Raw genomic sequence first — 25,830 nt, 5'->3', positions numbered from 1 at the left:
GCGGCGCTCCGGGCCTGAGGGGAGAAAGCCGCCGCGGAGGGCGCTGGGGGCCGGTGGCGGCGGCGGCGCCAAAGGCGGCAACGGGACGGCGGCGCGGGGTTGGCGCGCCCCGGAATCCGGCCTCTGCACTTGAGGGGAAATGAGCTCCGCCGACAAGGCCCGGGTGGGGCCCGCGGCCGACGGGCCTGCGGCGCCCGAGGAGGAGGAGGGCGAGGGGGGCGGCGAGGCGGGCGGGAAGGAGTCAGCGGCAGACGCGGCCCCCGGGCCCAGTGCCGCGTTCCGCTTCCTGGTAACTCGGCGGGAGCCGGCCGTGAAGCTGCAATATGCAGTGAGCGGCTTGGAGCCGCTGGCCTGGTCCGAGGACCATCGCGTGTCCGTGTCCACGGCCCGTAGCATCGCTGTGCTGGAGCTCATCTGCGACGTGCACAATCCAGGCCAGGACCTGGTTATCCATCGCACCTCGGTGCCCGCTCCTCTCAACAGCTGCCTTCTCAAAGTAAGTCACCCCCTGGGCCCCAGCCCTGGGGGCTCCTTTTGCCCGCCGCCCGCGGCCGCGTTACCAGTCCCTGGGGAATCTTGGCCTGCGCCTACCGGCGATTCCCCTCGTCGCATCCAGAGCTTGGGGCTGAGTGGTTGGGGTCGCCGTATTTAAAAGAAAACAAAACAAAAAATCTCGCAGCTGTTTGCGCCCAGTTTTCCAGATCACCCACCCCCCTTCCGACGCACACAGGTATCCCCGGAGCTTTCGTCGGAGCCAGGTCCTGCCTTCGCCCCGGCGCCTGCCCCACTGCTGGCGCTGATCACTCTCCGTGGTGCTTTCTGAGACTCCACCCCCTTTGACCCAACCCCAGACCTTGCCTCTACAGTTGCTGCTATTGTCTGGAATCGACTCCCTGAGGCCCCCTTGTCTGGCTTTGTTTACGGTGACGTGCCCTCCTCTTGTGCCTCTTCTGCTTTGGAGAAGAAAATTTGGTCCTTTTCATTGCCTCAGATATCTTAGCGACTTTATTATATGAATGTTCCTTCTCACCTTGAGCAGCTGGGTAGTTTAGTTTTTTCTTTTATAGCTGAAAATCTTTGGGATTGGGGTGAAAAGGAAAGCTTTTGGAAATAAATGCAGTTCTTAAACTTCAAGGCCTCTGTGCAGATTTAGTGTTTTCAGCTTCGTATAAATTAAGTTTACCTTCAGAACTTTAGGGTTCCTAGTTTTACTGTTTCAATATCACTACCTTCAAGTTTATTTTTTTTTCCCAAATAGTAAATCACATCGTTCATTAGTGGCTTAAAAGTATAAAAACTTTCCCTGTCTTCTTTGTAAATCTTTATGCATAAATGTGAGCTATAAAAAGTGTATATTCACTCATTTAGCAGATATTTGAATAGCCCCACGTATCAGCTAGGTGCTGATCTAGGTTCTGGAAAGAAAGCAGTGTACAAAACCAACTTCCTGCCCTCATGGAGCTTACATTCTTTAGCAAGTCATGAACCAAGTACAACTGTAATATCAGATAGTGATAAGCATCGTAAAGGTATATATCTATGCCCGGAAAATGTGTTTATGTGAAAATGAAAGGTTTTTAAACTTTTTTTCGCACTGCCATTTTAAATATGAATCATTAGCTGTGGGTAGGGTGTAGGGAGCCCACACCTTTTTTTTTGTTTTTTTTTTTAGCACACTTGAAAGTTTTAAACAAGCAATCTGTTGTTGAGTTAAATCACTGGTAGACTGATATGACTAAACCCTGAAAATCTTCTTGGAGAAGATATGAACAAATTGGTTTGAGTATAATCACATCAGGTAGATGGATAGTGGTAATACTGTGAAATTGAGAAACGGATGGAGGCAGAAGAAAGGGGCTTTAAAAGGTATATCCTTACCATTTCTAAGGGTGTTCATGTGCACATGAACTAGAGAAACCTTTAAGTGTGTGTATCCAACGTGGTCCAGATTTAATGCTTTAATGAAGAATTTCTTTTTTTAATTCAATTTTTTTTAAAGATTTTGACAGAGAGAAAGCACAAGTAGGCAGAGCGGCGGGGAGAGGGAGAATCAGGCTCCCTGCTGAGCAGAGAGACCAATTTTGGGCTCTATCCCAGGACGCTGGGATCATGACCTGAGCCAAAGGCAGACACTTAACTGAGCCACCCAGGTGCCCCAGCAGAGAGGATTATTTAAGGCGGGGGAGGGGCAGAGGGAGAGAGAGATTCTTAAGCAGGCTCCATGCCCAGCACAGAGCCTGTCGATGGGCTCAATCCCACGACCCTGAGATCATGATCTGATCTGAAACTGAGAGTCGGGATGCTTAACTGACTGAGCCACATAGGCGCCCCTAGCAGAGAGAATTTAAAGAATGGAAGGAATAGTGAGGGGAGGCACTTACATCAGGGAATGTTATCTGGTGGTGAATCTGAAGGAGACCTGAAAGAACGTAGGATTTGTTTTGTAAGAGGAGCAGAGGAAAGGGGCATCCATATAACAGGAATGAGTTGTCCATCTTATTCACCTACATAATTCACAGTTACTGTTTAAGTAATGATGGATTAACAGACGATCTCTTCTAGAGAGAGAAAGTGAGGTGAGGCCAATTTGGGAACTTCGGAAGGTCAGTCCGAAGAAGTTGGCTTCAATTTAGGAAGCCCAGAGGTGCTGTAACAGTTTCATAAGCATAGACTGGCCTGGGATGGTTCAGGAATATGAATCTGGTGGGCCTAGAGGCAAGAAAACGATTATTGGGGTCAGTATAAAATAGAGGGTACAAATTTGGGCTTTGGCACAAAACAGCAAGATAGGCCTGTCTGTACAAGGGGGATGATAAAATCTGTGTTATTTAGACTTTTTTTTTTTTTTGAGAGAAAGAGAGAATGCACGTGCACAAGAGGTGGGGAGGGGCAGAGGGAGAGGAAAAGAATCTTAAGCAGGCTCCATGCCCAGCATGGGCATGGAGCCTGACATGGGGCTTGATCTCATGACCCTGAGATCCTGACCTGAGTCAAAATCAAGAGTCTGACGCTTGACCAGCTGATCCACTTGGGGGCCTCTAGACTTTTTGGAGGATTAAATACATATACATATGTGTGTGTATATATAGGTAAGTATATATGTACACGCAGATAATCACTTAGTACTAGCAGCCTGTAAATACTCAAAGTAATAAATTTAGTCATACAAGTATGAAGAAATAAGGGTCTGGATTAATACTGTAGCTGTGGATATGAAGATATCCATAATATTCTGATAAAAATTGGGACTCTCATTGGTTGTGCAACCGTCTAATAAGTAATAGGAAATCTTTTGTATTCCGCTTCTAATTGATCGATAGCTTGCCTGAAGTTAATTAGTGGCATCTTCTCCTCCTGTACTGTTCTTTGATATGCGCATCACACAAACCATCCATCAGTTAGCAGTCTTAGTAGACTAGGACCATTTGGTGAATGAATGCCGAGTTGTCCCTGCAGTTCTGAAAGAGGCCTCTGTTGGGTAAATCTGGGCTGCAGTGGTAGGAATGTAAAGAAGTCTGTATCAGTACTTTGATGGTTTTACCCTTTGGCAGCACCTAGGGATTTAAGCTGCTCAGAACTGTCCAGCTTGCCTTTGCTCTGACATGAAAGGTGGCCATTCTGCGGCCTGCATCAGATTAAATGTATGGCCCTGCTAGAAGGCTAGATGCTCAGCCCCTCTGAAGCTTTTGCTCTATGACCCCATTATTTAGATTATGAATTTCAAGAAAATATGCAGTTACATAAAATAGTTCAAATATTATCTGCTATTTGCAAGTTACTGTCCTGGACACTGAGTTTATGATATCAAGGAGACTGATATAAGTGAATGATATGAAAAGCAATAAAACCGTGACTTAAGAATAATTTGTAGTTTTTCTTCCCATTGGACTGCTCATTTAGTGAATCATCTAATTGGATACAGTTCCAAATTCTAATAATATTTGTATAACTAATTTTATTCTGCATGAATTGTTAGGAGCATGAGAAAGTACTAACTCCATCCACATTAAGTTAAATAACTATGGGCTGTCTTTGGAATCCTATTCCTACCTTCAAGAAGCTTCTTGTAGAATAGCTTCAAGTGAATTTCTGTTCATTAGGTGCTTACAAAGGAATTAGCTGTTAGTAGTAATAGTGGCCAATTGGAAACAGGATTGTATATAATTAAATGATTGGCTGGGTGTGGTCCTCTGGGAGCTGGACTCCTATGTGATGTGCTTCTTGGCCATCACAGGCCATCATGTTTAAATTTGATGGCTGGTTTTGTGACATGGAGACTTGGAGGGGCAGTATATTCATTCAAACTAATATATGAGAAATTACTACACAAAACTATTCAGGGGCGCCGGCGTGGCTCAGTTGGTTAAGTGACTGCCTTCGGCTCAGGTCATGATCCTGTAGTCCCGGGATCGAGTCCGCATCGGGCTCCCTGCTCAGCAGGGAGTCTGCTTCTCCCTCTGACTCTCTTCCCTCTTGTGCTCTCTCTCATTCTCTCTCTCTCAAATAAATAAATAAATAAAATCTTTAAAAAAAAAAAAACAAAACTATTCAGGTTTTCCCTGCTGTTGAAATCCAAGCTGCTCTCTATCCTGTTAAGAATTCTTCCTACAGTGAGTGAGACCAAGGGTTGCTTTTATTTCACCCTCTGCTGCTGTTTCGGGTTGTAGGTCCTGTGATGTTTACTTTTAGTTCTAGAGTAGCTTTTATTTGTAGTAAATTTACCTATTCTAAGGGTTATTGCTTAGTGTACAGTGTTATAAGATTTGGTGATTTTTATATCTACCCTTTATTTGGTGGACAATTTTATATCTACCCTGCATCTTACATACTTTTATTAGGTCTCATTAACTTTTACTTAATTCCCAGAGAGTATTTATCCTTCTTCTTCTCCTCCTCATCACTAACATTTATTGACACTTATTAATAGATGCTTTACAGGCGTCTGGCAGCTTGGCCAGTAGGGACTTTTTTTATCTCAGGGTGGTGAGTTCAAGTCCCAAGCTGGGTGTGGAGCCTACTTAAAAGATGCTTTACATGTATTGACTTATTTAACTTTCCTAACGCTATGAGACAAGTATTATTGTTCTCTTTTTATCAATGAGAAAATTAGGGCCAGAAAGTTTAAGTAATTTGTGCAGGGTCACAGAGCTAGTGTGTGAGAGAGCCAGGATTTGAACCCAGGTAGTCTGGCATCATAGCACAGATTTTCAGGTGTTATGCTGTGCTTCATTCTGTCATATTTCAAATCTTATCTACCCATACAAAGCTCTGGGCTTTGATTAGCATTATTTTATTAATAGGCTAGCCAGCTGCACCTCTGTTTAGTTGGGCTTTCCAGTCTGTTTTTCTCCAGCATGTCCATTAGCATATCCAAGAGGCTACCTTAAATGCCTTTCTATATCAAGATATACTGCCTAAGACACCATTTTTCAGAGTATTCTTTAGGATAATATAGGATGACACTACCCAACAAGGTTCTATGGTTTTAAAAAAAAAAAAAAGTTTGGAAAACTCTTGGTTAAGTCAGCAGCTCCCTGGCCAAGGCATTTAATGTGTTCCTGAGACCCTTCAAGGAGAAATGATGTGTAACATACAACGTTCCCAAGACTTATTTGGCCACAGAACTCTTTTTCAAGAGACAATTTAGGGGAGTAGTATTCTGTGTAACACACTTTAGGGAAAGTTAGTCATCTCATTCATTTGTTAGATAACTTTATATCTACTTTTCTATGCTTATTATGTCATTTAGCAGTTTCAGCAGAAAGGAGAGTAAGATTAGATTTTTCCGATTATCCTATGCTGGTTTCTAATGATCACTTCTATCCACACAAATGTTTCTTTTTCTTTCTTTTAATATTTATTTGTTTAGGAGCGCCTGGGTGGCTCTGTCAGTTAAGCATCTGCCTTCAGCTCAGGTCATGATCCCAGGGTCCTGGGATCTAGCCTGGCATCTGGCTCCAGGCTCCCTACTCAGTGGGAGTCTGTTTATCCCTTTCCCTCTGCACCGCCCCCCACACACACACTCATGCTCTCTCTTCCTAAAATAGAGAGAAAGAGAGAGAGTGCGCATGCGACCATGCAGGGGGAGAAGGAGAGAGAGAGAGAGAGAGAGAGAGAGAGAGAATCCCAAGTAGACTCCCTGCTGAGCACAGAGCCCAACACGAGACTCAATCCTACAACCCATGAGGTCATGACCTGAGCCGAAACTAGAGTCAGACACCTAACCAACTGAGCCACCCAGGCACTACACAAACCTTTCATTGTTAACAACTGAGGGATTTTATTTCCTAGTAGGCTTAATGGTCTGTAATATTTGTTACCTATTTTTCGTTTAGGGGATATTAAAAAAAAATTTTTTTTTTTTTAATTTGACAGAGAGAGACACTGAGAGAGGGAACACAAGTGGGGGAGTGGGAGGGGAGAAGCAGGCTTCCCGCAGAGCAGGGAGCCCGATGCGGGGCTCCATCCCAGGACCCTGGGATCATGACCTGAGCCGAAGACAGACACTTAACAACTGAGCCATTAAAAATGAACTGAGCCATATAAAATATCCCCCATTTAGGGGATATTTTAAAACTATTGTATTCTGGTTTTCTGATACATTCCCAGTTATCCAAGCTTTATCAAGGACTAGTTAGTCGTGGAGTTCAGCATCTTCAAAGTTTATCCTGTGTCCTGGAGTGTAATTCCTCTGGGTTTGGGGACTTAAACTCATTTAGCGTGACTTTTATTATATCCATATATGTCTTAGGCTTGAATTCCTTTGTAATCATGTAATAACTATCCTTTCCAGTTTGAAGATCAGCCTCTACGTAAAAGGAGATTGTCACTAAATCTGAAAGATTCTGCTTTCTTTCTCTGGATCAATATCTCTAAAGACAGTAGGGTCAAGTGCTTTCCTCTTCCTGCTTCGTACATATCAGAAGACATACTTCAGTTAACTTCTGCTTTGTTTTGGCTTTAGCCTTCCTGGCTCTGGATCTCTTTCTTTTGGTCATTTATCTCATTCTTTGTCTTTAATTTCCCTTTAAAATCTTTTTAAAGGGGCGCCTGGGTGGCTCAGATGGTTAGGCGTCTGCCTTCGGCTCGGGTCATGATCCCGGGGTCCTGGGATCGAGTCCCGCATCGGGCTCCCTGCTCCTTGGGGGCCTGCTTCTCCCTCTGCTTCTCTCTCTCTCTCTCTCTCTGTCTGTCATGAATAAATAAATACAATCTTTAAAAAAAAAAAATCTTTTTAAAGAGCTTGCCATTGTACAGCCAGGCACTAAATAAATAGCAGTGCTGATATGTGTCACAAACTTGGAGAAGGGAGAGATGGGTGAAAGCCAGAAAGATCTCAGAAGGCTTCAGAGAGAGAATTAGACCTGGTAGGATGGATGGGATTTAGATAGGAAGACAGCATTCCAGACAAGGGGCCCAAGGGACTCAAGGAATGGCAAGTAGTCTAATCAGAGTGGACATTATTCTATAGAAACAGTGGACAGAGCAGTTGGAAGTTGGCTTTCAGCATAGTTTCTAAGTGAAATTTTAAATAGAAACTTAAAGCTCACATTTGTATCACAAAGACCTTGTAAAAATCCAAATATCCAATTGTATCAAAGATGTGTATGGGTATGTGTTTTAATGAATACTTAACATGTTTATGGTTTTGTGACTAGTTCAGCTAAATGCTCTGTTGACTCTGAAGGATCAAGTACATCTCTGTCATGGCTATTGCTTATGGCAGTTCTATGAAGAATGTGGGAACCAGGCTTTGAATAATGGCAACATTTATTCTGATCCTTGAAAAAATTTTTACTTTCTGAGTAAGTACTCCTTAACTTTCAGACATGTACTTGATCTTTTAAATGCGTGTCTTTCAAAATTAACGGGATTGATACAAAATTCTGACCCAGTTAATACTGATTAATCAGTTAGTACACCTAAGTAATGTGAATGTATTCCTCTTAGAGTGCAATATTTATCTGATAGTTTTCGTATCTCTTCTTTTCAGGTTGGCTCAAAAGCAGAAGTTGCTGAGTGTAAGGAGAAATTTGCCACCTCGAAAGACCCCACAGTCAGTCAGACTTTCATGTTGGATAGGGTGTTCAACCCTGAGGGAAAGGCATTGCCACCAATGAGGGGATTCAAGTATACTAGCTGGTCCCCCATGGGTTGCGATGCAAATGGCAGGTGCCTCTTGGCAGCACTGACCATGGACAATCGCCTGACCATCCAGGCTAACCTCAACAGACTACAGTGGGTCCAGCTGGTTGATCTGACTGAGATTTATGGAGAACGTCTTTATGAGACCAGTTACAGGCTCTCTAAAAATGAGGCTCCAGAGGGGAACCTCGGGGACTTCGCAGAGTTTCAGAGGAGACACAGCATGCAGACACCGGTCAGAATGGAGTGGTCGGGCATCTGTACCACTCAGCAGGTCAAGCATAACAACGAGTGCCGGGATGTGGGCAGTGTGCTCCTGGCAGTCCTCTTTGAGAACGGTAACATTGCTGTGTGGCAGTTTCAGCTGCCCTTTGTAGGAAAGGAATCCATCTCTTCCTGCAACACGATTGAGTCAGGAATCAACTCTCCTAGTGTTTTGTTTTGGTGGGAATATGAGCACAATAATCGGAAAATGAGCGGCCTTATTGTGGGGAGTGCTTTTGGACCTGTAAAAATTCTTCCTGTCAATCTCAAAGCAGTGAAAGGCTATTTCACTTTAAGGCAGCCCGTTGTCTTGTGGAAAGAAATGGACCAGTTGCCAGTGCACAGCATTAAATGTGTTCCGCTTTATCACCCTTACCAGAAGTGTAGTTGTAGCTTAGTGGTGGCTGCAAGAGGATCCTATGTGTTTTGGTGTCTTCTTCTGATCTCCAAAGCAGGTCTCAATGTCCACAATTCCCATGTCACAGGCCTTCACTCACTGCCGATTGTCTCCATGACTGCAGACAAGCAGAATGGAACAGTATATACTTGTTCCAGTGATGGGAAGGTGAGGCAGCTGATTCCCATTTTCACTGATGTCGCATTAAAGTTTGAACACCAGTTAATTAAACTCTCAGATGTGTTTGGCTCAGTGAGGACACACGGGATAGCAGTGAGCCCCTGCGGCGCATATCTGGCTGTCATTACAACTGAGGGCATGGTCAACGGCCTCCATCCTGTGAACAAAAACCACCAGGTCCAATTTGTTACTCTCAAAACCTTTGAAGAGGCAGCTGCTCAGCTCCTGGAATCTTCAGTTCAAAATCTCTTCAAGCAGGTAGATTTAATAGATCTTGTACGCTGGAAAATTTTAAAAGATAAACATATCCCTCAATTTTTACAAGAAGCTTTGGAAAAAAAGATTGAAAGCAGCGGGGCCACCTATTTTTGGCGTTTCAAACTTTTCCTCCTGAGGATTTTATATCAGTCAATGCAGAAAACCCCTTCAGAAGCATTATGGAAACCCACCCATGAGGACTCCAAAATCTTATTAGTTGACTCCCCTGGAATGGGCAATGCCGAGGAAGAACAGCAAGAGGAAGGCACGTCTTCCAAACAGGCTAATAGGCAGGGCCTGCAGGAGCGGAGCAGAGAGGGCGACCCGGAGGACCCCACCGACGATTCCCTGACCCAGGCTGGAGATGCCGGGGGCCGTGAGCCAATGGAAGAGAAGCTCCTGGAGATCCAAGGGAAAATCGAAGCTGTGGAAATGCATTTGACCAGGGAGCACATGAAGCGAGTCTTAGGGGAGGTGTACCTGCACACCTGGATCACAGAGAACACTAGCATCCCCACCAGGGGCCTCTGTAACTTCCTGATGTCTGATGAGGAGTATGATGACCGAACAGCACGGGTAGGTATTTTCTTAGCAGAAAACACTAAAACTGTAAAAGGTCTGCTTCCTTCATGTGGGAGAAATGGTCTAAGTGGCATTCCTAACCCAACTTTTGCTTTGATATTTTGTAGGTAGTTGATTGGCATGAGGTGCAGGAGAATAAATAGGAAACATGGATTAATGCAGAGGACACATTTAAATCACACAAAGAATATTTCGATTCTTCCTCTCACCGTGGCCTTTATTGATAGGCAAGGTTTATGGGCTGAGATTCCCCAGGCCGTGGATGAGCCGGAGGAGGCTTCAGTTAGCAAGTAGTATGTGATTGGGTGGTCACAGCAGGGGTAGGGTGACACCGTGCTTTATTCCCTTCCTTTTTGCAGAAGGTTCTGGGAGAATGGGAATTGGCGGTAGCACAGGGATTGGTCACACTTGGGAGGAGTTGAGATCTTTTTATGTAGTCAGGGAGGGCATGTTAAAGAAAGCAAATTATTACTCATAAGGTTTTACAAAACTGGGCATAATCTTTATTTTGATTTAGAAGCATCTTAGAGTCTTATCCAAAATGTATTCCACAGAATTCAAGTTCCCTGATAGAACACTAGGGTTCCGAGCTTGAGGAAATGCTGTATACTCTGTCTTCCTCTTAGAGGTTCCCAGTGTCCCTTATCCTTCTAAGGATTCTGAGAAATCCTGCAGAAAAGACACCATTTAATTTTATGTAGCTCGTTGTTATCCTGATATCAGGGAACCTTTCTTTGTGAACTAACAGCTGCTAAAATCCTGAAGAACAACAACAAAAAAATAAAAATAAAAAAATCCTGAAGAACTTGTGTTGCAAGGAACATAGTTTATACTAAAATACTCAAAACCACAAAAGCCCGTGTTCCTTTTTACTGTTATGGCACTTATTCTCACTGCCTAGAGTCTTACTTAAAATTGAAGGTAATAAATTAAAATACCACCGTGCCTAATGTTAAACCACTCACAAATTCCTTGTTGCATTTTCTTATCGGAAAATTTGTGTGTGTGTGTGTCCACGTGTCCACGTGTCCACCCCTAAAATCATTACTCACAGGATATTTGCAGTAATCTCAAGAATAGTTACGATGTCCTTTTCATGTAACTGACTTTTCATCTTTGAAAGTCAACTTTTAAAAATTGTTTCATTGTGGTCTGAATCTTGCAGAAGAGTTTTCCTGGTGGTCACTGTTTCACAGGACCTAGCAGGAATATTACAAGGGTCAGTGGAAGATTGACAAAACATTTTAGGAAATATGTGGTGGGAGCTGGCGGGAATGGTTTAGGTACTTGTCCATGTGTGGCATGAGCGTGGGAACCACCAGCATAGTGACAGGGCTCCGGCAGAGCTACTTTAAAGAAGGGAAGATGGTACCTCCACTTATCGATATAACCGAGTTTTGATTAGAAACACTGCATTTCATGCATTTTTAAAAAATCCCACTATGCATAAAATGAACCTTTTCAAATCTAGTGCGTTGATGTACTAGTAATTATGAATTGTTTCTGAGATTCTCAGCCTGGTGTGTTGGTGCAGTTAGACCAACAGTTTTTATTATCGCCACCACTGCCCCCCACTTCCCCCCCCCCCCAGTGTTTTTAGGTGTTTTTTTCCTAATTGTTCCTGTCTGTGACATTCTAATAATAACGCAGCTATATTTTGTATATATTTGTGATAGATACATACTTAAATGCACTTTATGCCTTAAAAGGGTAAGAATTTTTGTCCCCCCAAGAACCAGTATTTGCCCCTTGGAAGGAATAATGTCTCCCCCTTTGGGGATGTGTGAATTACACTAACACAGGTGGATCTGCATGGTTGAGGCTATTGAGAGCACATAGAAGCAGTTCTTCCTCATGTAAAATTTTAGTGCATCTCTCCTGAAGGAATTCGAAGCAGATTTTGTCATGGCAAAATCCCTGCTGGAAGGGACCATAAATTAGAATTCTTAAGACTAAAAACACAAAAAGCCAAAAGCCAATGGGCTTTAGGTTTGTAAATTATATACAGTGTAGGTAAGACACTCTTCTGAGCTATTAAGATACCTTCAAAACTTCAGTGAACTAATTTTAGTGAATGGTTGAAGTAGAGTGTTCTTTCACAAGAACTTAAGTATAAATGGATTAAAAACCTCGAAGGACATTATCTCCTAGTAAGATGAGAGTTGGTTTTTTTTTTGTTTGTTTTTTTAAGATGAGAGTTCTGAAGGCTTGGTGTATCCCATGCCTCCAAATGATGTAGCCAGTGAAGGTTTTTTTCAACAAAACAATGAAGTAGATCAACATTTTTTAGACTTTCGTTTTTAAAGTGGTGTAATCCTAATAAAGCAGAGAAAAGCAAAGCTGAAGTAAGGTCAGGGTCTAGAGCCCACCCTGTCAACCTCTCTCTTTACCACTCCTCACTGCCACGTTGGGGCCCACCCTGCTTCTGCAGTGGGGCTCAGTGGATCGCAGGCTGCAGGCTGCTAGGCTAGATTGGTCGTGGGTCTTGGAGCTATCAGAAAGGGAAATTTTCTTTTTTAATCCTGATTATATTTGTACTTTGTAAGCCTCTCTTAAACAATGGACATTTGTACAATTCTACAAAGTTAATATTTCACATAATACTTGGCCCATAGAGATGATGCTTTTCCTTCTTAAGGTCAATACGTTATAAAGAAGAGCTAAATACTTTGTTTTCCAACAGAACTCTGAACTCCATGTTTCAGGAGCTGCTAAAACAAGGCAAGTGATAAGATTTTGGTTTTCAGACCAGTTTTTCCTTTAGTGGTTGGGGTTCACTGTGTTGTCACAGGGTCACTGAATGAATTTATCCTACTCAGCCAGTCGACACACGGTGAGGGTCTAGCTTTGTTGCGTCCAGACAGTATGACCAGCCTACGTGGAAATGCAAATCTCCTGGCTTGTGTACGACACGGCATACACTTTCATCCCTCCATCGTGTCAGGAGGCTTTGTCTGTGGGAAGTCTCGCACTCAAACCGCTGAACGTTGCTACTGCTTTGTCTCTCTAGGTGCTGATTGGACACATCTCAAAGAAGATGAACAAACAGACTTTCCCTGAGCACTGTAGTTTGTGTAAAGAGATCTTGCCATTCACAGATCGCAAACAGGCCGTCTGCTCCAATGGCCACATTTGGCTCCGGTAAGCCATTTTAAGCCAGACCCTGCTTTTGCTCATTTTCCAATTTTGTGTAGCACAAGCCCCTGTAAAGTGTTTATCCAAAATATATGTTGCCCATGCCACTAGGTTGGAGAAAAGCTGCTATTAAAAAGCAAGATGTAGACTTTATCAGTCTGACTAAGGCAGGACACTCTTTTTTTTTTTTTTTAATTTTATTTATTTATTTGAGAGAGAGAATGAGATAGAGAGCATGAGAGTGGGGAGGGTCAGAGGGAGAAGCAGACTCCCCGCCGAGCAGGGAGCCCGATGCGGGGCTCGATCCCGGGACTCCAGGATCATGACCTGAGCCGAAGGCAGTTGCTTAACCAACTGAGCCACCCAGGCGCCCTAAGGCAGGACAGTCTTTAAAGAGGCGTTTTTTTTTTTTTTTTTTACTGCTTGAGTTAGGGCTTTTTTTTTTTTTTAATTTTTTAAGATTTTATTTATTTGAGAGAGCATGAGTGGAGAGAGGGAGAAACAGACTCCCCACTGAGCAGGGAACCCGATGCGGGGCTCGATCCCAGGACCCTGAGATCACAACCCGAGCTGAAGGCAGACATTTAACCGACTCAGCCAACTGAGGTGCCCCAAGAGGGATTTCTTTATTTTGGTAATACTGTTTTCCTTTGAGGTAGCATTAAATTTTTAAAAATTATTACAAAGGTAGTGTCTGTTTAAGCTAGTGGAATATAAAAGAAGAGCAAATGCACTTTTTTTGCTTTAAGGTGGAGGTCATCCTTCTCCCGCTGTCCTGCCTCACTGTAAGGGGGCATCTTGGGGTGCTCACATCTTACGGACCTATGAGCTGCCTTTGACGCCGGTGATCACTCCCCCCTTCTTCCTTGAAGCCCCGTGATCTCCTGGCTTCCCACACACAGTGCCCCTGGTTTTCTCCCTGCCTCTACCTCCTCCTCCGTTGTCTTTGCTGATTCTCTTTCATCTCCTTGATTTCCATCTTGAACCTGTTTTTCTTTTGTCAGTACTTCCTTGGCAGTCACATATCTGTATGCTGGTGGCTTAAATGGATAGCTTTAGCCTGAACCTCTCTACCCTTAAATCCAGACTTTTATGTCTGACCCCCCGTTCACTGTCTCTGCTTGGAAGATTAATAGGCATTTCAAATTTGAATCCAGCCTTTTCTTGCTGCCTCCACCTCTGTAGTCCTCATGCGAGACACTATCTTCTCTTGCCCAAATTATTATAGTTCCCTCCCCACAGGTGCTCCTGCCTTCCTTGCCCCTTCCAGTCTGTACACAACGTGGCCACAATTGTGGTCCTGTTAAGGCTTCATCCATTCCACCCCTCTCTGCTCAGAACTCTGCAGAGGCTGCCCATTTCTGATGAGTAAAAGCCCAAATCCCTTTAGTGATCAGAGCTACACAACCTGGCCCCCATCCCCGTTCTGATCTCATCTCCTATGTTTCTCCACCTTGCTTACTTCACTCTCAGCACACTGGCCTCATTGTTCCTCAGGTACACCCCTCCTACTTCAGGGTGTCTTCCTGGATTGCTCTCCCAGCAGGTGTCCACATGGCTTCCTCAATGTCCCTTTATCGGTTAGGCCTTCCTTCGTGGCCGTGCTGGAGCTGGAGCTGTAACACCTGCTGCATCCCCTGCCCTCCCAGTGTTTCTCGTTGCTTTTCCTTGCCTTATCGGCCTCCCACGCAGCCATCACCACTCCTGTGTTTTACTTTTTGTTTCTCCCTCTCCTCTGGAGGAGAAAGCTCCATGGGGACAGGGAATTTTCTTGTTTTGTTCACAGCTATTCCTAGAACAATGCCTGGTTCATGGTAGGCACCATTTAATTTTTTAAAAATATTTATTTTAGAGAGAGTGCATGCACTCAGTGGGAGGGGTAGAGGGAGAGAGAAACCCAAGCAGACTCTGTGGTCAATGCAGAGCCCGACTCAGCTCAGTCTCACGACCCTGAGATCACAACCTGAGCCAAAACCAAGAGCCAGATGCCCAACTCACTGTGCCACCCAGGTGTCCCCACCCATTTAATATTTTAAATTTATTTTTAACAGAAACAGAATTGTGCTACACATCCTATCTTTTATTTTTTTTAAGATTTATTCAAAAGAGAGAGCAAGCATGCAAGCAGGGGGAGAGGCAGAGGGACAGAGAGAGAGAGAGAATCTTCAAGCAGACTTCATGCTGAGCGCAGAGCCTGACCTGGGGCTCAGTCCCAGGATCCTGAGATGATGACCTGAGCCGAAATGAAGAGTCGGCCACTCAACTGACTGAGCCACCCAGACACCCTACCACACATCCTATCTTAACAACTTGACAATTCTCTTCTCAAAATATTGTGGACATTTTTTTTCACATTACTACATAGATCCCCCCCCCCCCTTTTTTAAGATTGATTTATTTTAGAGGGGCATGGTGTGAACAGGGTCAGGAGCAGAGGGAGAGAGGGAATCTCAAGCAGACTGCCTGCTGAGCATGGAGCCCGATGCAGGGCTGGGTGCCGTGAGCCTGAGATCATGACCTGAATCAAAATCAAGTCAGACGCTCAACCAACTGAGTCACCAAGTGCCCCCAGGTCCCATTTTTAATGGCTGGAGAGGTTTTCACAGTATAGATGTTCTGTTATTTACTTCCTTATTGATAGATATTTGGATTTCTTCTGATTTTTACTGTGTTCTTATGCTTTTTTCTAATTTGATTTTTAGGGGAAGAATGGGAAGCAAGTTTGTAGTAGTAGTAGGCTTGTAGTAATAACATCTAACATCTGTTGAGCACAACAAGCATGCATGGGGGCACTGCGATGATTTCTGTTTTTACAGGTGAGGAAAGTGGGGCCTGGGGGAGATGAATAACTTGCCCAGAGTCATATAGATGGTGATTGGCAGAGCTGAGCGCCTGGCAGTCCGGCTCCAGAGTTCCCATGTGTCACCACTATGCATCGTTGTCTCTCGACGGGTTCTTTCACAGAAATGTCTTCGTGTTTGCTGGAGGGAGTTAGTGCCAGAATGTCTCAGTATCATTTCTCCATGTGAGAATGGGTGCTTGCTCTCACTCAGGTATAGCCTTTCTTCTGCATACCCAGGTCTTTACTTGAGGTGATCCTACTTGGATTCTTTCCCCCCCACCCCCTTCCTCTCTGTATTTCTCTGCTCCTTAGTGACTCAGCTGAAAAACTGTGATCTTTTGGGAAACCTTACCTACACAACGCACAGTGCACTCTCTGCCATCTCCTAGCATCTCACCTTCCCTCACTAGCCTGGTCCTGGTGGGTGCCCAGTGGTGAGTGGTCACAGGACGGAGCTGAGCCTGTGGACGTTTGTTCATGTCCCGTCTCATTTGGCACCGTTAATTTTGTCTTCCATATCTTTCAGGTTTTCCCACTGTACTGTCAGACTCTTAAAGATAGTGCTTATACCTCATCTTAAAAATCACATACAAGAATAATTTTCCATAGAATACATGTTCATCTTTTTTAACATGTCAAAAACTCAAAGCATGGACAGAATAAACTCTTTCTCAGACTTGCAAATGGCCAAAAAAGAAGTCGCAGTGACTGGATTGGAAGCTTTGTATCTCTTGGCTCAGCAGCTGGCCCCTTTCTAAGCGTGGGCTAGGTCTGGCCAGCTTTGCGCAGAGGGATACACTGTTGCCATGGGCTTGAGAACTATTTCTGTGCTTTCCTGGTTAGTGTATGGTTTGGTAGTACCCATCTGTGGCTTCCTCCTGATGATACAGTCTGTCTTCTCTCAGGTGCTTTTTAACCTACCAATCCTGCCAGAGTTTGATATACAGAAGGTGTTTGCTCCACGACAGCATCGCCCGCCATCCAGCTCCTGATGGTGAGTGCTTTCCCAGCCTCAGGAGGGCCGGGCTCCACCCTGCTTCGTCTGAGGCCATTGGGGACCGTCCGCAGGCTCATTCTGCTCTTGACAGTATGATCATAAAGCCACAACTCATTAAAAAATGAGAATTGGAATAGGTCATGTGAAAATACACATTGCATCTTAGTGCATAAGGAGGGCAGCAGTTTGCTCTTCTGTCCCTGAAGACAGATCGTTCAAGAAAATGTCAGAGCTTGTTTTAGATGGCAGATAGAGATTATATTTGGACGGAAATTCTGCAAATTATAAGGTATACAAGGATAGCCTTGCTAAGCCAGAATATTTGCATATGCACTTGGGGTCATTCTTCCAGTAGCCACAATGGGATTTTTCGGATTGGTCTATATTCTCTTTCCTGATAGCTCCGGTGACAGAGCCCACATTTCTGACATGATGAGTTTGAAATAAGATCATAGACACGAGCCAGGAGTTAGTGACTTAAATAGTCACACAAACGTCAGATTCATGACCTGAGGCTCAGTCACATCGCACCCCAACCAAATGAGCTAACGACATGTTTGGGGGAAATTTGTGGTCTCGATGAACTAAAATAGAAAACATTTCACATAAAACTCTGCACCCTTTTTTTATTTTTACTCTAAACTAGCTGAAGCTGTCTCGTTCTGAGAAGTCAGTGTTGGCAGCTTGTGTTCTAACTTGTTACCATGGAAAATGCAATCACATACAAAAGTAGAGAAAAGAGTGTAAAAACCCTTATATGCCCGTCATTCAACTTCAGCCATTGTAAGCTCGTGGCCTTTTAGTTTTCGTCCATAGTCCCCCACTCACTTTTCTCCTCTTACTGCATTATTTTGAAACAAATTTGGGGAATACCTAAACACTGCAATTGAGAGTCGGTATGCTATTTAGACAGGAAATCAGGAAAAGATCGAGACAAATCAAGGAAACACATCTGCCAATTGACTTCGAGTTGAACTACAGACAGTTTTGGGGGAGAAGAGAATCTGTGGCGTCTGGAGGGCAGTCGTAGGACAGGGTACTCACAGACCGGGGGGGGGTTTCCTAAAGGGGAGAAGGTGTCGACCCAGTATACTCACGTTCTGCTCCAAGTCATGCATTTAAAAAATTACCATTACTGTAATCTTATAAAAGAGTATTTTCACATTAATAGTGTACGAAGGCTATCCTCTCAGAACAGAGCGTAGTCCTTTCAGCTGAATAAATTGAACTTTATGAATCACTGATTCATGACCCTTATGTTCCTGTTCCCTCACAGAGGGATGAAAATGTCATCACACACATAGCTTTGGGAAGCACAGATTCAGTCCAGCCTTGTCTGGAACATGGGCGTGAGTGCTTTGAGAACACAGAGCCGGACCCAGGTGCCTGTCCCTTTATGCGGCAGCCCAGCCAGGGCTCAGCCCATCTGCCTGCCTTCTCTGAAGCTGACACCTAATGCCACTTGTCTTCCTCTCACAGATCCTGACTGGATTAAGAGGTTACTGCAAAGCCCCTGCCCTTTCTGCGATTCTCCTGTCTTCTGAACGTCAGTGGTGGGGAGCTAGAAAGGGCGTGTGCTCTGTTGCGGAAATACCCTGTGGCCCGAAGACGTGGGATGCACTGGCTAAGCCTGGCCTTCAAGTGGGAAGGCCCTCTTCAGGAGTGTAAATAGGGCCCTGGGAACTCATTTCTGAAGTACAGTCTCCATCTCCAGGGACTAAAGGAGATCTTTAAAACGACTGGGTGCAGAGACTGTAAGTCATTTTGAGAGGAACACTAGCCCCCCACTCCTTACCCAGTGAGGAACACTTATTTTTCAAGTGTTCTGACTGAAGCAACTTGAACAAAAAGAATGCCCTATCATTTCTGGGAACAGAATGATCTCTTCTAGAGAGTTGGGCTAAGGGCCTTGCTGGACCGAGTTAGACTTTAATGCTTGCCTTGATCTGGAACTGCCTTGTGGCTCCCCAGAGTGTAAATCACCTGTCACTGGTGTTCGGTGTGCCCCCAGACATTCCGAGTGTCTAAAACAGCGCTTGGTCCTGATACTTGGTTCTCCACGGATAGCCCCAGATCTGTATCCCACGGATTCTTATTTCTCCTGCATACTGAAAACATGTTCGTAAAACTGTATTTTTAAGAGGTTGAGGCCAAGACTGAAGTTGGTTTTCATGTGTCAAAAGATTAGGTGATTCTTGTAAGTAAATAACTGTGAGTTATTTTTGATGAGCTCCCACATTATCAGATTTCCAGTCCTAACTCCTTAATATGTCCAGGATGTCGGGGGTTCCCGTTCACCCGTGTCACCTCCCTGCTTCCGACTGACTGTCATAGCCCAGATGAGATATTTGTACATAGAAGAAAAAGAATATTTTCTCCCTAAAACTTTTAGTGTTTTTAATGTTGACATGTCCAGACATTTCATTTGTATCCTCTATAAGAACGTGCAGTCCATCTAGAGACTTCCAGAAAACTTACAGAAAGCGATGGGCAGCCCAAGCACGTAGGTGCTTGTGGTCCGGTGCCACAGGTGTGTGTGGCTCCGTTGACGAGAGCCTGGGAATTTCTCAGCAAGGGTCCTTGATGTTTATAGTACAGGTATTTTCCTGTGGGCTTTTAAGAGGAGATGTTAGACATTAATTGGTCTTAAAATCTAAAATTAAAAATGGACATTCAGGAATTACAGTGTTCTTGGATTGCGAAAATAAGTGTCCTAGGGATTGGTGCTATTCAACAGGACTGTGCTGCATACTTCTGGGAAGTAGGATGGGAAGTATAAAATGTGAAATTCTCACTCCTGTTACATGCTGTCTGTTTTGCCTTTATTCCAACATTTATTCCTGCCTTTGTTGTGATTCCTCAGTGAAAGACGTTTTGTCCTTGCTTTAGAAACATTGGCTACGTGGACAAGACACTCACAGACACAAGCACAGGCCGCTGTGTTCGCAGGTTCGCAGGCACCGGCGCTGAGAGCCCTTCAGAGGCGCCTCCCGAACAGCCTGCCCTGAAATGTCTTCTGTTTCCTATTCAAATTGTGTGTTGTCTTCTGTGTTTAATTCTGTATTTGTTGGAGTCTTCTGCTTATCTTTCTCATCTTGGTCATTTCGAGAATAGTGTTGACCCAGATTCTAGGGCCCAGCACGTTAAATTGATTTTCAAGAAAGGGGTGGGCAGCATTAGAATCATGAGCAGCACAGCTCCGAGGTTGTATGGTTGCCCTTGCTCACGTCACAGGAACCACGACAGTAAACGTGGAGATCATGTCAAGGGTTTATGACAGTTTCCTAATCATGGGATGCTTAGTGTCACTTATTCTTTGTTCCTAATCAGGGTCAGTGTTTGAGTTGTTCTTATTGGGGAATTTTGTGCTGCTGCCATTTAAAACTTACATTAAGTTCTTATTTAGAGCAGTTGTACATTTTTGGGGAACTGTACCTCTTGGCAGTTAACTAAATGGATCTCCCGAATTATTTTGTATGTCTCTGTAGGAATAAACATGGCAACTGTTTTACTAGGACATGGCTTCTCTCTGCATGGGGCTAGGCATTCTTCAGACTCTGAAATCCGCCCAACACCTCAGCCTGAGTTTCTGTGCCCGCAGCAGGGAGGCCTCCCCCTTCTCCCGCCCGCCCTCCTCGTGCAGGGCAACATCGTACACACAGCCGGCTTCTGATTTCACTAAGGGGCCGTGCACCTGATGACGGAGTGCTAGTCAGTGGGACTTTGGGAAAGCAGGGGTGACACCTGGAATCTTCCGGCTCGCTGCCTCTCCAGGCTTAAACTTGTCATGCCCTCCACGCTTCCTAAAATGTGCCTGATCTGTTTCGTGGATTTCAAGTTTATCTCGGCTGTCACTGTAAGAACGGTTTCAGAGGTGGCAGAAATGGTAGTGGCCGAGTTGCCGCGCTGCCTGGGAGTCGGGAGCAAAGACTGTAAGCAATTAGACCTTTTCAGCTACAACACGGTTGCATTCGGGGACTCTGATATCCACACCTGTATCACACTTTCTCTGGGGTTAATTTGTCCCCATTACTCCAGATAAGAAATTGATAGCTTGTTATGCTTGATATGCATTCTGAAATCCTCATTCGTCCACCACCCAGACTTCAAGCAGTTTCTACCTACTATTACATCTGCCAAAACTACCAATTGTTTTTCAGTGTCAGGAGTTATTAGAACCACTGGCAAAGCTTGTGGTTGAGTGTGACATCTTTCTGCTTCTAAGAAGGTTTTGGGGATGTTAATGCAGAAGCATGTGGGTTGGACCTATTCGCGAGTGTCACAGGTTAATTAGGTGAAAGGAACGTTAAAGGGTAATAAATATAAAAATATTTTCTGTTGTAATTACAACGCTATCAGCTAAGAAGCAGAAGTTGGTGCTTATTGGTGCTTGTTAAGAGGAACACAGTGCTGGTTTTACAAAATACCTGCCCCCCTGGCGGCTAAACTGCTTCAGAGTTTGGTGAATTACCGCAGCTCCTGGGGAATGAAACCAAGATTACCATCCCAGGCCCTGTTCAGCCTGCTCGCTCCTGACCCCTCTGCTCTCTCTTGCTTTTCCTTCCTGGTGAGGTCCTCTTGATTTCCCTTCCTCTTCTCTTCTCAGCTTCAGGACATGTCCAGAGCTAGCAGATTTCATGTTTGAAAGAACAGATCAGTGATAAAATTTCTAAAAATTACATCACACAGTAGGTCTCCCTAAAAGAAACGATAGCACACAGTGATTTTTCTCTCTAATGGTAAGAGTGTTGGTTGTTAACTTGGTTAATTATATCCAGTTTTCTTCAGAACTCTTAATTATTTCCCTGGCAGAGTGCTCAGTAACTCCTGGCTGGCCTTTGGGGCCAGAGTCTGCTAAATTGTAGTTCCTCACCACTACCCGCCGCCCTCCCCAAGCCAGCAATGTCCCTGACAAGCAAAACTGCTGGTTAAGTCGGCCGGCCTGTTTTTTAAGGGAAAGGTAGATCCTGCCCTTTTTTCTTTTTAGAGACAGGGCAGCAAAAACAGCCAATGGCCAGAGGAATCAATGTCTTCAATTAGCCCACCATGGACTGTGGTGGGCCTCCGTGTGGCTCCCGTAGTAATGGGTCATGAATATCCTGTTAGGCTCAGATGCTTCCTTCCTGTGTGGGTGGAGTTGAACAGTTCAGGAAGACTACAGGGTGTCTGGAGAATCGAACCTTTTCCCCTCCAGGTTGTCTGTTTTAAAAATGCCTCTAAAATATCTAACTGAATTGTTTTCATTTTCATTATTAGCACAAGTTATCAGCAGCTTCAAGCAGAGTAAGGCCGTGTCTCAGATCTCATAGTAAACTTTGAACTACTCTTTCTTGAAGCTATAAAAGGTTCTTGGAGTTAAGATCTTCACATCTAACATGATGTCTGCTATTTAAAATGATTACAGAGCAGGTGAAATCTGACTCTCCTTAAGTTGAATTAGGTCCAATTTGCAGAATCTAGAGTTGCTTCTAATGATTTAAAGTACTGTAGCATCACTATCCTGATGAAAAAGCAGGGTTTTTCAGAAGATGGGGAGCTCCTTTTGAAGGTGCTAATAAAAATCAGTATCAGGACTTGAAGCCAGGCTGAGTCTGGTAGACGGGATGCAGCCTCCCATCTGCATATGTCCTTTGTTTTAGAACAGGGCTGTTTCTGAAAACTTGCCGGGGACACCAATCAGTTTAACGGGGGAATGACTATAAAAACATCCTATAAAGAAGTTAGTCTTTCTCCCCCAACCTCTTCATCTGATTAGGTGATTCAGCTTTTTTTATCTTGCATTTTTTGAGTTATAATTATACTGGGGGGGGTCTTAATATAGTCTGAGGTCCTAGTCAGTGAGCTTATTCAGAGCAATATTATATGAATTTCCAACTTGGGGGTGCCATTCATTCCAGGCTTGGCAGGAGTTGAAAAAAAGGAAAGATGTTGCTCTCCTGCCAGCATAAAGGTGTAGGCTGTCCAGGTGAAATGTTGTCAGTGGGTTGGGGAAGATTTAAATTGCAGAACTCTAAATCTTGTTGATCTCTGCAGTCAAAATTTGCTCACCTCACCATCGTGAACTCCTGTTACTTGCATAGAAAGACCCTGTCAGGTGGTCGGACTGGACCACATAAGAGGTGGTGACGGCTTTAAGGCACTTCCTACTTTATCCGTTTCACATTTGCCGAACAGGTTGGTGGGGGTTAGGGCAGTTTGGTTTTGGTACGAATGCAAAATGAAAAGCAAAAATGGATTATTAGGTCTTTTTCAAGACTTTGATGCCGATTTGTACTTTTATGAAAGGAACATGAATATCAAACCTGTTTATACAGAAATAAGACTGTATAGAAAACGAAGTGTGTTGTGTATAGTGATATTTTATGTTTACCCAATGCCTGTGCTAATCTTTGTGCTCAGCTTTGAATTATATGTATGTTTACATAGGACATTTTTTTTTAATAAAAAGAACGGGCGTCTAAAAACTTAAGGTATAGAAAGGAGATAGTTTCTTAATTCTTACCATCTGATTAGGTGGTGTGTTTTAGACTTTTGGTGTTTAAATAAAACTTTTAAGAATAAGAACACCTTTTGCTTGGAAGACCCCACCTCCAGTAAAGTTGGCTGCTTCTCTGCACTGTATGTACATAGTGCTCATTATTAGATTGTAAGCTCCTCGAGGGCAGGAACTGTCTGCTTCATCTTGGTAGCTCCTGCAGCACCTAATGTAAAGTGCCTTGCAGAGAGTAGGTGCTCCCGATTCATAGAATGAGTAACTTCCTGCCACCTTTAAGATGGAGCATGGCTCCCTTCTTCCAGCACATTCAAAACCACAAAGACTAAGGACCTGCCCGAGGAGGGCCAGATTCCGTCTTGGGTTTGAACGGAGTGTCCTGGGTTGAACCGGACCATGCCATATCCTTAGCACTATCTAGCCTTCTTTTCCTGAAGATCCTGCTCTAGTGTCCTGAGCTTTTATTTAATACTTAGGACAAAGGTTGCTGGAAAACGTTTGAAGTGGAGATTATAGAAAAAATGAAATGGAGATTTTGGAGGGGGTGCGTGTGTCCGTACACGGCCCCGTGGGGCAATCTTACTTGAGTTACCACTAAAGAAAAAGGTAACAGGTACTCAGTTTCTTTACCAGTTAGCTGGTTGGCCAATTTTCCAGTTAATGAAAGATAACTGGTTTTTCGCTTTTCCCCATTTTGGATACCCCTCCATGGCTCATATGGTTCTAGTGTTCAGAGTCCAGTCACGTTGCTGGGATGGCCAGTGCCACACACATGGCACCATGTTCTGTAAACGTGGGGTAATCTCGAATGTTGGTCACTTTTTTATTCAAAATAAATAACAATTATTTGTATATTGTTTGCATATCTTATCAGGTGCACATGGTTTGTAGCAAAGTTTAGAAACCGCCTTAGGGCCAACACCATCAGCCCCAAAGGTAAGTAAGGCCCAGGCCTGAGCAGCGGGGGTGGAAGGAGCTATAGATGTTAGGGAAGCGGCCAGTGGGAACTCCGTCAGAATCAGTGCAGTGTGCCTTTGGTTTAACACGGTATGAGGAATGTAAGGGGAAATCATCAGGAGAGCGTCAGTAGTACGTTAAGCCACGTGTTCTCAACAGTGTCCTTTAGATAGTGTCTGGCGAGTTCCTAAATGAAGTGCGGATCCGGGGTTTCCGCAGGGATGCACCTGTAACTCCGTCCTACGGAGCCACCAGGAAAGCTGGACCCGGAACAGGATGAGAAACCGAATAACGCACCTCAGAATAATAGTAAAACTGCTCAAAGTCGAAGGCAAAGGGAAAACTTGAAAGCAAAGAAAAAAGACAAGTTCCCTTGCAAGGAGCGGTAGTAAGACCCCAAGGAGGACTTCCTGACGGCAGTGGGCACAGTGGGAAGGCGGCAGACGCTAACGCGGGGCGAAAAAGGAGCCACCACCCTAGAAGGCGGAACGCCGCAAAAACGCCCTTTAAGGATGAAAGTGACGTTTTCAGGCAAAAGTGGGAAATGACGCATCACCAGCGGACCAGCACTAACGGAGATTCTAAAGGGCGAGGAAGGCAGCTCTCAGGAGCGGCAGGAACGGAGAGCGCTGGAGGGCAAGCGGGCGGCGGCCACAGATGGGGGCAGGACATGAGCAGCTGGAGAGGCGCTCGGTTCCCTGAACCCGCGCATGGCCTAGGAACAGGAAAAGCAAATCCACGTGAGACCCCAAAGTTTTCTCTAGAGTCATCACTTGACGAATAAAAGGGTCTATAATTAAGCTAATAAACGGGGGATATTAGAGCATCATTTTAAATAACCCAAAATTCAAGGAGAAAAATTTAATACAGACTAGGCTGGGGAAATGGAAAGCAAATAAGGTAATGGATTTACACCCAAACGCAGCACTGATTACATTAAATGTAAATGAACAAGTGATCCAAACAAAGCAAGGATTGTCAGACTGATAACGTCGCTTGTAAGTGAGAAACATAAAATGCCTAAAAAATTATCAATATATAAAATCCAGAAAGTTTGGAAGAATGGAAAAGGTAGCTGATGCCCCGCTCATGTCCCCAGGCTTCGTGCCATGTCGGCACAGATTTCTACACACGTGATCAACCCGACAAAGTTACTGTGATTTAAGCACTCGCTTGCCTTAGCTCCGGCGGCTGTGACATGGGTGTTGGGGGGCTTACAAACACCAGAGCTTTGTTCTTCACGGTTCTGGAGGCTGGGAGGGCAAGATGGAGGTGCCAACGAGAGGCTTTCATTCCGGGGCCCTTCTCTGGGCCCCTGGGTGACCAGCCCCAACCCTATCTTGAGGGCCCCACCTTCATGACCGTATCTAGTCTTGATCGCCCCCCAATACTGCCATCGCGTGGCTGGTGATGAATTCTCTCCTTTTGTTTGCCTGATAAATGTATTTAATTCTCTTTCAAAAAAAAAAAAGTGGTTTATATGCATTTTTTTCCCCAGTCTCATCTTTGGAGAATATTTTCACAGGATATAGTGAGGGGGAAAAAAAATCTATTTCCCCCTAACCCCTGAGCACATTAAA

The 25,830-nt window shown here is 44.4% G+C and overlaps 1 protein-coding gene across 3 annotated transcripts; it reads left to right on the top strand.

Moving 5' to 3' along the window:
- Positions 1-6: 6 nt before the first annotated feature.
- On the top strand, positions 7-25,830 carry GTF3C4 (general transcription factor IIIC subunit 4). Of its 3 annotated transcripts, none has more exons than XM_027614943.2 (5): positions 10-496; positions 7,994-9,820; positions 12,837-12,967; positions 16,709-16,797; positions 18,280-25,830. In XM_027614943.2, the coding sequence occupies exons 1-5, from the start codon at positions 140-142 to the stop codon at positions 18,342-18,344; spliced, it is 2,469 nt and encodes an 822-aa protein (XP_027470744.1). In that variant the 5' UTR covers positions 10-139; the 3' UTR covers positions 18,345-25,830. The 3 variants fall into 3 exon arrangements, with proteins under 3 accessions (XP_027470745.1, XP_027470744.1, XP_027470746.1); XM_027614945.2 differs by lacking the exon at positions 10-496 and adding an exon at positions 7,701-7,805; XM_027614944.2 differs by lacking the exons at positions 16,709-16,797; positions 18,280-25,830 and adding an exon at positions 12,510-12,547 and having other exon boundaries at positions 7-496; positions 12,837-12,956.

Source organism: Zalophus californianus, chromosome 13 (assembly GCF_009762305.2).
Source record: "Zalophus californianus isolate mZalCal1 chromosome 13, mZalCal1.pri.v2, whole genome shotgun sequence".
NCBI lineage: Eukaryota > Metazoa > Chordata > Mammalia > Carnivora > Otariidae > Zalophus > Zalophus californianus.
This window is presented reverse-complemented; position numbering and strand designations above follow the sequence as displayed.